General features: G+C 38.8%; 1 protein-coding gene across 5 annotated transcripts in view; it reads left to right on the top strand.

The window, feature by feature from the left end:
* Gpbp1 (GC-rich promoter binding protein 1) overlaps positions 1–12,965 on the top strand; it is a 73,170-nt gene that overhangs the window by 14,381 nt on the left and 45,824 nt on the right. For 3 of the 5 annotated variants that reach the window (XM_052743282.1, XM_052743280.1, XM_052743281.1), the window contains exon 2: positions 12,635–12,754. The exons of the other annotated variants lie outside the window; for them this stretch is intronic. In XM_052743282.1, the coding sequence (XP_052599242.1) occupies positions 12,692–12,754 (63 nt within the window). In that variant the 5' untranslated portion in view covers positions 12,635–12,691. The remainder of the gene's footprint in view (positions 1–12,634; positions 12,755–12,965) is intronic. 5 annotated transcript variants of the gene reach the window in all.

Genomic DNA, 12,965 nt, shown 5'->3' with positions numbered 1-12,965 from the left:
AACACCAGTTTCTTTGTTGTCTAAAGGTATGTTGTTGAGTTTTTTCATTAGCCCATGCAGCCACTTCCCTCTGCTCCCTTTCTTTCCCCATTTCCTTTCCTTGCAGGGAGAGGACTGATTGGAACTTTGGGCTCCGGGGGTCTTTCTGCTTTAGTCTTTGAATAAGTTGAGACTGTTTCTGTGCAGTACTGCACCTGGCTAGTTCAGGTTTACCTCAGCGGTCACCTGCTATGATAGACTTTCTCTGACTACTCTTTGTCCGACTGTTTATAGTGAACAACTCTTTGTATATTCTGTCAGTTCTTTTAATCCGTAATATCCTACCGAGTTCATCAGAGCTGAAATCACCTCACTTAATTTCTTATGCCTATCTTGATGTAAACTTGGAGGGCAAGGACCTTTACTCATTTATTTATCAAAAGTCAGAATTATTCATATTATAGATAATTTATTCTTTTTTGAGGTTTTAATTTGGTATATGTAGTTAGTATTTTTGTTATAAATTGATGCTTAACTGCTTGGAGACTAGAAAAATTTGTTTTTAAAGGGTTATTTATAGTCAAATTGTGTTGTCAGATCATTTAGAAGCTGTTTTATTTGCTTAGATTTACATCATTTGTTTCATGAACTTCTAAATCTGTTTACTAGATAAAGATTTAGCTACTGTGACGCTTTTAAGATTTTTTTTCTATAATTTTGAATTGAACCACAGGGATCAAACACAGGTATTTTGCCATTTGTCTCTAATTTAAAATGCCAGAATCCACTTATTTCCAAGTCTTTGAAATAGAATGGTAAACACAATTTCTAGCTCAGAAATTTTGAGACTCAGGGAGGCTGACATTTACTTTTTATGTGTGCATGATATGTGCATATAGAGGTCAGAGGACAAGTGTGTTATCTTCTTCCACATTTTTGTGGCTTCTGGAAAATGAACTTGGGTCTCCATGCAAGTGTTTTTTTTTTTTTTTTTTTACCTGTTTTGCCATCTCTCGGGCTCGCTATAACTGTTTACACCGAATAATATCTTTTATGTATTGTATTACTTGAGAGGAGGGAATGGAAGAAGGTAATGCCGATTTGTTACAGCAGGGTCATGGTTCTTCCCCTGCCCCCAAGACATGGTTTCTCTAGCCATAGCTGCTCTGGAACTCACTCTGTAGACCAGGCTGGCCTCGGAATCTGAGATCCTCCTTGCTCTGCCTCCCGAGTGCTGGGATTAAAGGCCTGTGCTACCATGCCTGGCAATGACTGAAGTTTTAATCATTTGCTATTTTGAAGTTTCTTTTTTTTTTTTAAATTACACTCATGATATTCATTAATTACACTCATGATATTAATTACATTTGTGGTATTCATTGATTACATTCTCAGTATTCATTAAATAACTATGATATTCATTAATTACATTAATTGTATTGATTTATTACATTCATGATATTATGTCCTGATACTACTGTCCGTTTGTGGGGTTTTTATTTTGAAGTTTCTTAAAGTGATCTTTGGTTCTGCGTAAGAGTGTTAAGATCCCTTCCAGGGTTTACTTACTAAATAGAGCTCTGGAAAAATGCTAAGACGATGCTCTGACAATATTAGGAGGTGAGTGCTGAAATGACTTTGGAACCTGAATTAGGTTGAAAACTACTTGAATAATAAAGTGCTTCAAATACTTCCTTGTGTAAACTAGATGTCACCCCCTCCCCCCATAGGGGGTTATAAAAGTGACTGTAAATGTTTTGATCTTAGTCATATTAAGGTAGAACCTTCCAAATACTTGATTTACTAAGAAGACAATAGTCTCTTTGAAGCCTAAGGGGCCTGAGTTGAGGGGGAACAAATTTTGACTGTCTTATTAATTTTTCCCAGTATAGATTTAGACCTGTATTATGGTTTGATATAATGCTCTAAGTGAAGATTCTGTGTAGCTAGAGTTTTCCTGCCTGGCCCACAGTCAGGACAAATCTCTCTCACAGCCGCTCAGACCCGACCAAGTAAACACAGAGACTTATATTGGTTTCAAACTGTATGGCCGTGGCAGGCTTCTTGCTAACTGTTCTTACAGCTTAAATTAATCCATTTCTATTAATCTATACTTTGCCACGTGGCTCGTGGTTTACTGGCATCTTCACATGCTGTTTGTCATCATGGCGGCTGGCAGTGTCTCTCTGACTCAGCCTTCCACTTCCCAGCTTTATTCTCCTCCTTGTCCTGCCTATACTTCCTGACTAGCCAATGGCCAATCAGTGTTTTATTTATTGACCAGTCAGAGCAACACAATTGCCATACAGAACATCCCACAGCACTTCCCCCATTTTTTTTTTCAAAAAAGAAGGTTTTAACCTTGACTAAGTAAAATTACATATAATTTGGGAATTTGGGCGTAGCTTCTCTTACTACTTCCTGCTGGAGGGGGGCGCTGTATCTTATGGAAACACAAAGAAAATTTTAGGATTATGGAATAGTCCATGAGGGTGTATCATCTGAGCCAGTTGCCTTCAAACCATTCTGGATGTTGGATCATCTGGGCCTTGGTGTCATCCGGAGACCTTTCAGGGGGTCTTGGCTGGTCAAACCTGATGTATCTTAATCTGAAACAAATCCATAGCCTCTGGCTTTCTGTGGGAACAAAAGCAGAGTCTCCTTTCCAAAGCAACATATCCTTATATCCAAATTTTGAAGTCAAGGTACCTTTAAAATATACATATTGGTTTAACTCAACATCTTTTACGAGCAAATGTTTTTCTGCAGTTAAAACTCCTAAAGACAACACAATTCAGATTCTCTGTGTAATATTCATCTTTATGTGACTTTTTTAATATTAATTTTATTGTCTCTTAAAGACTTTTTAAAACTATGTATTTGTTTCTATAACTGTATATATCACCTTTTTTGTCTCTTTCAAGCCTATGTATATTTTATACACATTGTAAACTATTACATCTGAATCTGTCTTATTGTGAATCTATTGCTTTAAACTGCAGCAGCTGTGGCTGCTGGCTCCGCCCACCTCAGCTTCCCAACATGGCGGTGGTTCGTTTTCCACCAGCTCTGGGAGCTATCGTGGGTCTATGCTTTTATCCAAGCAGTGTGTAGCCCAGAAACCTTTTTTTTTTTTTTTTTTGTACTAGCAAAGGTTAAATCCACCACGCAGCTTAATGTGCCACTTGCAGAGGCCTCATTCCTGCCATACAGGTCGAGCGCGCGCACGCTAGGAACCCACAAGTAGCTCAAACTGGCAGCTGCCGCTCATTTGAGAGAGACAATTAGGAAGCTGTTTTTAGCTCTGTTTTAGAATCTTTTCTCAGGTTTTAGGTGGAAACTCTTGCCACCACGTTGGACGCCAATTTTGTGATTCTAGAAAGTTAATATAAAATCGTTAGGCCTATTATTTTGTTGTAAATAGCTAGGAAAATTACTTTTAAAACACTTATTAGGGTGAGATGGTTCATTGCATAATGGTTCAAGCTTGGCAGCTTGAGTTTGATCCCTAGAGCCTTATAAAGTGTGAAGGAGAGAACCGAAGTCCTCTAATTTCCACACACATGCTCTGCCAAACCTGTCCTCTCCCTTCCCATCATATGTGCCTTTAAGGCAGGGAGAAGTAGTGATAAATTCCATTATCTTTCTGTATTAGACTTTGAAGGTGGTTTTGTTTTCTGCTTAATTAAAAGTATTTAAAGTATTGTAGTTTTGTGTCTTTGACTATGAAAGTTTAAAAATGTTTAACAGTGGCTACTCTTACTTAAAGATAGTTTATTAGCAGTTACTTGATAATTATTGATTCTAGTGTATAAACCCTGTTCTAAAAAGTGAAATTCTACATCATATGGTAATTTCAAGTTTTTGGTCATACCCTTGCCATAAAGACATTTAATTTTGTTCATGTTGTTACATTGAACTAAGCCACCTGTAGGATTTACATAGCCTAGTAGTGTTATGTGTAAGAAACACAAATTAAGGATTAACTAAGCACCTCCTAAGAGGCTTCACAGTTGCTTCATTATTACTTAGTGGATAAACACTAAGTTTTTTTTTTTTTTTTTTTTTGGTTTTTTTGAGACAGGGTTTCTCTGTGTACTTTTGGTGCCTGTCCTGGATCTCGTTCTGTAGACCAGGCTGGCCTCAAACTCAGAGAGATCCACCTGGCTCTGCCTCCCAAGTGCTGGAATTAAAGGTGTGTGCCACTACTGCCCAGCAACACTTAGATTTTTTTAAAACAACATCAAAACTATGGCTATATTGTAGTGTAATTCAGAAATTTTATACATCTATGGACTAAAAGAGTACTCACGGAGGAGTTACTTAAAGAGTAGGCAACAGATTGTTTGCATATTTTAGTAAATTTGGGAAAGTTTGAGAGAGATTGGTGTTCTTTCTCTCTTTTTTTTTTTTAGGGGTCGGGAGATGGGGAGAGTGAGAGAGAGTGTGTGTGTGTGTGTTGGAGACAGGCTTCGGCAATGTAGCCCAAGCTAATTTAGCTTGTGGTGATCCTCCTCCTGCCCCAGCCTCCCGGGTCAGTGCTGACATTATTCTTGTACATCACTCTCTTGGCCTTAAGCAGTGTATAAAGACCTGGGGTGGGTCCTATTTTCCAGGTTCTGTCATTTATTGATTTATTGATTGGTTCAGGGATAGACTACCTTTTTTTTTTTGGTTTTTTTTTTTTTTTTTTTTTTTTTGGTTTTTGTCGAGACAGGGTTTCCCTGTGTAGCTTTGCGCCTTTCCTGGAACTTGCTTGGTAGCCCAGGCTGGCCTCGAACTCACAGAGATCCTCCTGGCTCTGCCTCCCGAGTGTTTTTTTGGTTTTTGAAGACAGGGTTTCTCTGTGTAGCCCTGACTGCCCTGGAATTTGATTTGTAGACTAGGATGGTCTTGAACCCAGATCCACCTGCCTCTGCCTCCTGAGTGCTGGGACTAAAGGTGTGTCTACCACTACCCAGTTACTTTTTGTAATTCTAATTCTGCCCCTTTTATCCTTCCCTTTATCTGAACTTTTACAATGTTGACAGTTTTTTTTTTTTTTGATACAGATTCTTACATAGCTAAGATTGGCCTATAATTCTCTATAGCAGTGAATGACCTTGAATTTGTAGTCTTTAGCTTCCATTTCCTACAGACAGGTGACACCATTCCTGACTGCTTTTTGGTGTTCTCAGGCAGTCTTGCTCTGTATCCCTGGGTGGCCATGAACTTGTAGCAGTACTACTCTTTTTTGGGGCGGGGCGCGGTTTCCAGACAGGGTTTCTCTGTGTAGTTTTGGTGCCTATCCTGGATCTGTGCTCTGTAGACCAGGCTGGCCTCGAACTCACAGAGATCTGCCTGACTCTGCCTCCCGAGAGCTGGGATTAAAGGCTTGCGCCACCGCTGCCTGGTTTGTGGTAGTACTCTTATCCCTAGCATCCTGAGTGCTGAAATTATAGAACATGTGGCCACTGTACCCTGGTGGCACTTTTCTAATAGTAAATACTTCTGGGAAAAATTATACTTAAGTTTCTTGAAAGGATCTGTGGCTACAACCTAGTTTTACAATTATTTATTAGCTTGTTGTTAAAATCAGGGCTGACTGCTCTCTTGTGCCTTGTATCTTCCACTGCTTAACCCAAATTGTTTATGTTGGCCATTCAGTAAATGAGTTGATTTGAATTCCGTTTTGTTCCAATTAGTCCACACTGTTTGCAGTACAATTCTAGTTTAAAATTTACCTTTACTGACCCTTAAAACACAAAAAGTCCCTGTATACTAATTTGTTGAAGATTTAGCCTGCTTCAGTGTTGTGAGGAAACCCAGTAAGTATAAATGGTGTACTTAAATTTTTTTATTTTTTGAGATTATAATATGATTATGTCATTTCTGTCTTATCTTTCCTCCCTCTAACCCCCCTCCCCCATACACATCCCTGTCCCTTCAAGTTCACGTGTTTTGCAAATTGCTAGTTGAAATCAAGATTTCATGTGGTATGTATGCATAGTACTACTAAGGTTAAATGTTAGCTCAGCTGGAGCTGTATTCCTAGCTGAAGCTATGTTTTCAACCCTGTAAAGTTTTTTTAGGTGTGTGTTTCTATTGTGTGCATATTTTGTATATTGCCCATTAGGAGTCTTAAAAACTGAGTATTAAAAACATCCCGTTTCCAGAAAATGATGTTTTTTAGAGGGGAGAACATTTATGAAACCCCTAACAAATAACAGTTTTTTATGATTTTTTTTTTCTTCTAAATAAAGCACAGAAAGATTCTGGTAAGAGGAGAATAGGTCTGTCTGTCTGTCTGTCCTTTTTTTTTTTCAAGATGGAGTTTCTCTATGTAGCCCTGGCTGTCCTGGAACTCACTTTGTAGACCAGGCTGGTCTTGAACTCAGATCCGCCTGCCACTGCCTCATGAGTGTTGGGATTAAAGCCCTGAACCACCACTGCCCTGCTTGCTCTCTTTTAACCTCTTAATTACAACCATCAATAGCTTTACCTTTCTTTTGTTTTTTTGAGACAGGATTTCTCTGTAGCTTTGGAGTGTGTCCAAGAACTCACTCTGTAGACCAGGCTGGCCTCGAACTCACAGATCCGCCTGCCTCTGCCTCCCAAGTGCTGGGACTAAAGGTGTGCGCCACCACCACCTGGCCCATCAATGGCTTTAACACTTTTAATAGTATCCAGGGAACTTGTGTGTGTCCTCCGCCCCCCCCCCCCCCCCCCCCCCCCCCCCCCCCCCCCCCCCCCCCCCGCCACCAAATGAGTCTAATGCTTATCCCTATCTTTATCAATTCCACTTCCCTTCCAACCCCAATCTTAGCAACTAAAATCCCAGTATACAACATGTTATCCTTGGTTGACTCTAACAGCTATTGAGGTCAAAGGGGCCACTGTTGTTAACTGGCAAGTATGACATTTGCATAGTGGTAATATCTAGTAGCTGTGATTGTTCTCACAGTTACTATTGCACTCTGGGATAATGTAGAGACCTACAAGGCAACCTGGGACCGGGGAATTATTTTCTAAACTATGTACTTCAACTTTATTGCACCCAAGTACCATTTGAAGAGTGCAAATGTGTTGACTGAAAGAATATAGCTCACAAAATCCCAAGCAGTGAAACAACCCCAGATGCATAAATCTCAAGACAGTAACATAAGAAACACAAAAACCAAGGCAATATATCTTTCTTACCAAATTACTAATCATACAGTAATGGCATCTAGCAAGAGTGAGTTAGATAAAATTCCAGGCAGATAATTAAAAAGCATGATTTTTTTTTTAAGTATGTTTAAAGAGGTGAAAGAAGAAAGTAAGATCCTGATTGGGAACACAGGAAAACAACAGAATAAAAAAGGTGAGCAGTGCAAGATAGGAAAGGAGGATTTGTTTTTAAAGAGATAGAAATATTGGAGGAAAAAACAGTCTGAAATGCTGTACATGAAAACCATTGTAAGCCAATAAAAAAGTCTGTGGAATAGAATAGAAAGGAGTCAGGAAGATAAACTATCTGAGCTTGAAGACAAGGTGGCTGACCTGGAGCAATCAGACACAAAGATGAAGCAATGAGGAGGTACCAGTGGGAAGCCAACATACACATTTCATCTTCAAAAAGATTGAGTGCTGTGGAGGCTAACTGTCCCAGGAGCAGTCTGGCTTTGGAGACTAGGGTCCAGGTGCCTTGCTCAGTAAATACATTTGAGAGTGAGAGAGAAAGAGGTCTCTACATGGATGTGAATATACCTATACACCTGTGCCTGAGCACACATGTATATATGTCAAAAAATTAACATGTTTAACAGCTTGACCAGTTTATTAAAAAAAAATCTTTCTTGGCTTTTATTAACCTGATTCTTCTTTTGAATTTTTAAACTGGGTTTTACTCATTGATTTTGTTTGTGCACATGTGTACCATGGTGACTATGAGGAGGTCAGAGCACAATTGCAGGTCTCTGTTCTATGCCTTAATCAGTGTGGGCTTGGGGATTGGACTCATTTGATCACATTAGGCAGAAAGCACCTTTACCCATTGACCAGCCTTGCAACATATTCTTGAAGGTTTTTTTTTTTGAGCTAGTTATTTTGTCTTTCTCTTAAAACAGAAAATACCCCCCTCCCAACATTGATTGATTTGATTGCCTTTTTGTGGGTGTGGTGGGGATGCGACTTGCATGCCATATTGATATTCAGACCAGAGTTTGAGAGTTGACTCTTTCCTTGTACCGTGTGGGTTCTAGAATTTGAACTTAGTTGTCAGCGTTGGCAGCAAGTGCTGTGGACCATTGAGCCATCTCACCTGTCTGAGTTTGCTTTTCTTGTGTTTACATAGAAGCTAGGCATCTTTGGGGTAGAATAAGGAATGAAGCTTGGTTTTGTTTATTGCTTTCTGCCCTGTGGCACACATTGTCAAATTGTTCATTACTAGTAAGGTTCACTTTGATCTGTTAAGGTGCTATTTGTGAGGCTGTTTTACTGCAGAGCTGTAATTAATAAATTTTGGGATGGGGGAGTACTTAAAAATTGCATAGATAAGATATTATACAAAATGTGTATATATAATATATATGTGTGTGTGTGTGTGTGTCTAGATTTATAGTTGATTGAATGTTTATAGTACAGTGTTCCTCTCTTATTTTCATTGGGGTAAAAGTCATATACTTAACATTTAAGGTATACAGTTTTATTAATATTTAGTTGCCTATCATGATATACTTACAATTATACAATGTGTTTATCTCCTAAAAGAAAGTTTTGGGGACTGGAGAGATGACTCAGCCGTTAAGAGCACTGGCTGCTCTTCCAGAGGATCTGGGTTCAATTCCCAGCACCTAGATGGCAGCTCACAACTGTCTGTAACTCCAGTTCCAGGGGGTCTGACACCTTCACAAAGACACACAAGCAGGAGAAAACACAAACATAAAATAAGAAACATAAAACATTAAAAAAAATTAAACAAGCCGAGTGGTGGTGGTTCATACCTTTAATCCCAGCACTCGGGAGGCAGAGCCAGGCGGATCTCTGTGAGTTCAAGGCCAGCCTGGGCTGCCAAGTGAGTTCCAGGAAAGGTGCAAAGCTACACAGAGAAACCCTGTCTCGAAAAACCAAAAAAAAAAAAAAAAAAAAAAAAAAAAGTTAAAAAAATGTTGTATGCCACATTTTACTTACTCTTTTGTCTGTTTATAGACAATTGGGATGATTCCACCTTTTGATGATTTTGATAAGTGCTGATGCAAACATTGGTATACACAATTTTAATTCTTTGAGCATAGTGAATAAAGATATTGTGGACAATAGGGTAGTTATGTGTTAACTTTTTGAAGGATTGTCAAATTGTAGTTTATAGTAGTCGTACAATTATCTTCATAACAGTGACATACGAGGGTTCCAATACCGCTTGTTATTTTTTGCTATTAGAGATTATATAGATATCCTAGCGGGTGTGAGCTAGTATCTTATGGTAGTTTTGGCTTACATTTCTCTAATAACCATTTTTCTAGTGATGTTGAGGGTATTTTTATATGTGTATTGAGTATTTATAGATCTTAGAGGAAATATCTAGAAATACCTAGTTGCATTTGCTTATCTTTAGAGTAGTTTTTTTTTTCATTGTTATTTTTTCCCTTCCTCCCTCCTAACTTTCCTTTCTTCCTTTTTTGAGGCAAGGTCTCCGTATGTAGTAGACTCTGCTGTCCTGGAATTCCCTATGTAGAGGTTAGCCTCAGACTCCTCGGTCCACATGCACCTCTGCCTCTGCCTCTCAAGTGCTGGTATTAAAGGCATAGTCCACTGTGCCAGCTTTTGCTGAATTTTAAGAGTTCCTTATGTATTCTGGACACTTGACATTATCAGACATGATATGCACTCCGTTTTTGCTTAGCAGCATACTCAGGCCTTGATTATTCATGTCAGGTGAGGGTTCTTAATGAGTTCATACCCTTGAATAATGTTCTTTATATAGTTGTTTTTTGTTTATATCCTTTTTTTCTTCCTGGTTTTGTTGATTTTAAGAATATTGCTAAAGGCAGGGCCAAGAAGCTTTATCTCCTCGTTTTAAGAGTTTTAAAATTTTAGCATAAAAATTATTTATTTTGTTCGTGTGTGTGTGTGTGTGTGTGTGTGTGTGTGTGTGTGTGTGTGTGTGTGTGTGTGTTTAGAGGGTATCTTGGAGTGGACCCTGTCCTTCCACCATATGAGTCTTATAGAACTGAGGTCAACAGGCCTGCTGTGCCATCCCTCCCTCCCTTACTCCTTCTTTCCTTTTTTTGTAAATCTTGGCTTTTGAGTAGTTTATACAGTGTCTGTACATTGCATTTATTTTGCTTATTAAAAACTATCTTTTGGTCTGATGTGATCGTGAATGTTTATAATCTCAACATTAGGAAAGCTGAGGCAAGAGAATCAGAAATGAGAGGCCTGCCTGTGCTACAAAGTAAGACTGTATCTCAAAAAACAAATAAAACACAAAATAAACAGTATAATAAAATCCATTTATTTGCTGCAATTGTAGCATTTGCTTGTTAGTGAACTGGGCCCATTTTTTTTCTATGTATTTTGCTAGTTATTAAAATGATGACTTTTATACAGGGGAGTTTATTCACATAGTGGTCAAACATGGGAGACTTTCTCATTTAGCTCTCTGAGGACAGCTTTTAAGGGTGTTTATGGGATCAAGGTACTCTGGGTGATTTGAGATGTAGATAAAGGTGGTTGGAAATAAAGTAGTGGTTCTCTTTAGGACCAAGTACAGAAAATGGAGATTTTTCTTTCTTATGTCAAAAATCAACAGTCATCAGGCAACTTTGTAGCCAAAGTGAAAGGTTGGTGGCATTAATTGATTTAAGCTACCTTCAAGTTGCTAAGAAACTGATGAGGTAGCTGTTACCATCCTGACTGGTATGTCAGAGATAGTATATATAGCAAAGCTCATGAGACTGTATTGCTTAGCTAGGTGACCTTAATATTGGGTGTAAAAAGCAAGTGACAAAAGAGGGATTAATCAGGCTTTTCTTTTAGTTTCATGACCCTTAAAATATCTTGTCATGTGGAGTTCTTGTGTTACTTCTTACATACATCCCTTTTTAAAGTTTTTGTTTGTTTTTTTTTTTTTGAGATAGGATTTCTCTCTTTGTCCCTAGCTGTCCTGGAATTCTCTCTGTAGACCAGGCTGGATTTGAACTCAAAGATCCACCTGTCTCTGCCCCCCAGTGCTGGGATCAAAGGTGTGTACCATCACTGCCCAGCTATTCTTATAATATTGTTTTGAGTTTTCTGAATATTGTCAGTTGAATTATATTTAAGATTCTTTTTGGGGAGGTGGGTAAGAGTATATCACAGAACTGGAGAGATGTCTTAGTGATTAAGAGTACTTGCTGCACTTCCAGAGATCCCCAGGTTCTATTCCCAGCACCCAAATGATGGCCCACAACCATCTGCACAATTCCAGTCCCAAGGTATCCAGTGCCCTCATGGCCTTCCTAAGCACCAGCTACATATGTGATGCACAGATGTACGTGCAGCCCCTTGTGTGTGTGTGTGTGTGTGTGTGTGTGTGTGTGTGTGTGTGTGTGTGTGTGTGTGTTACACTTTATAAAAAATTTGCCCTGGTTTTAAGTGTGTAGTTTGAATTTTTCCATAGTTTTGTAATTACTGTTACCTCAATTGCTCAAAAAATTCTTGCTTCTTTTTTTTTTTTTTTTTTTTTTTTTTTTGGTTTTTCCAGACAGGGTTTCTCTGTGTAGCGCCTTTCCTGGAACTCACTTGGTAGCCCAGGCTGGCCTCGAACTCACAGAGATCCTCCTGCCTTTGCCTCCCGAGTGCTGGGATTAAAGGCGTGCGCCACCACCGCCCGGCTAAAATTCTTGCTTCTTATAGCCATCTATTCCACACTGCAACTGATCTTCTTAATAACTAGAATTTCATTATGTGAAAAGAAGAATTTACAGATTTAAAGATCTTACCGGACCTTATTTGCCTTTTTCTATAAAACAACATGTTCTGATGAGCTGAATGTAAATAGGTTCTATAGATATAAGAGCTGAAGAAGGAAACAGAAGAAAAAGTTTGATACTTTCAAAGTTAATCTTTTAAAGAGGGGACAGGGAAACAGTAATAGACAATCACTTGGCTACTGTCAGGTTCCTTCAGGTTTTTTTTGGAGGGCAAGGATGGAAGTGGAGGAACAACATTAATATGGTGTTTGAAACTGATCTGTTTTAGAAAAGATGGCTATTCTCTTCCTTGATTTTTTGGTTTTGTTTTTTTTTTTAATTTTGGACAATAAGTAACTTTGAGATTAGTGATGTAGAACTTTAGTGTGGGAAACTTTGTTTTTATTTTAGTTTGAGATCTACTTCAGGAACTTAGTTCAAAACAATGGTCTCCTATAATTGCGATTTAGCAATTGCAAATGGAATCTTACAGTTTTGTCAGTGTAATTTACTTTTTTTTTCCGTTTTGAGACAGGGTCTCTATGGAGTCACAGCTGTTCTGGAACTTGCTATGTAGATCAGGCTGGCTTTGAGTGCTGAGCTGAAAGGCATGAACCACCATGCCCAGCCAATTGTAATTTAAAGGAGATACAGCATAAAGTTATAATTTTGGTTAGAAACTACAGATCTAATTTCTTCCATTTTTTAAATTTATTTTTTTATTATTTTTTTTTATATGACAGGGACTTGCCATGAGGTGTTGAAGCCTTGTTTCACTGAGTTGGAGAGACTGGACCTAAATGGCGCAGCATGACTTTGCTCCAGCCTGGCTTAATTTTCCTACTCCGCCATCATCAACAAAGGTACTTTTCCACCCTGAATCTCTGTGCCATTCTGTCTGCCTTGATTTTATTCATGTTGTACACAAATTTAACCAAAGTGTGAAGACTTGGGCTGGGGTTGAGTGTGGCTCCTTGGTAGAGTACCACCCTAACCTTCACAAGTCCCTGGGTTGAAGGCACAGTGTAAGGAGAAAAGTGAAGACAGTTTCCGTGTTGTCTTTGTTCAAGGTGG

Source organism: Peromyscus californicus, unplaced genomic scaffold (genome assembly GCF_007827085.1).
Source record: "Peromyscus californicus insignis strain IS unplaced genomic scaffold, ASM782708v3 Scaffold_18__1_contigs__length_77618521, whole genome shotgun sequence".
Lineage (NCBI taxonomy): Eukaryota > Metazoa > Chordata > Mammalia > Rodentia > Cricetidae > Peromyscus > Peromyscus californicus.
This window is presented reverse-complemented; position numbering and strand designations above follow the sequence as displayed.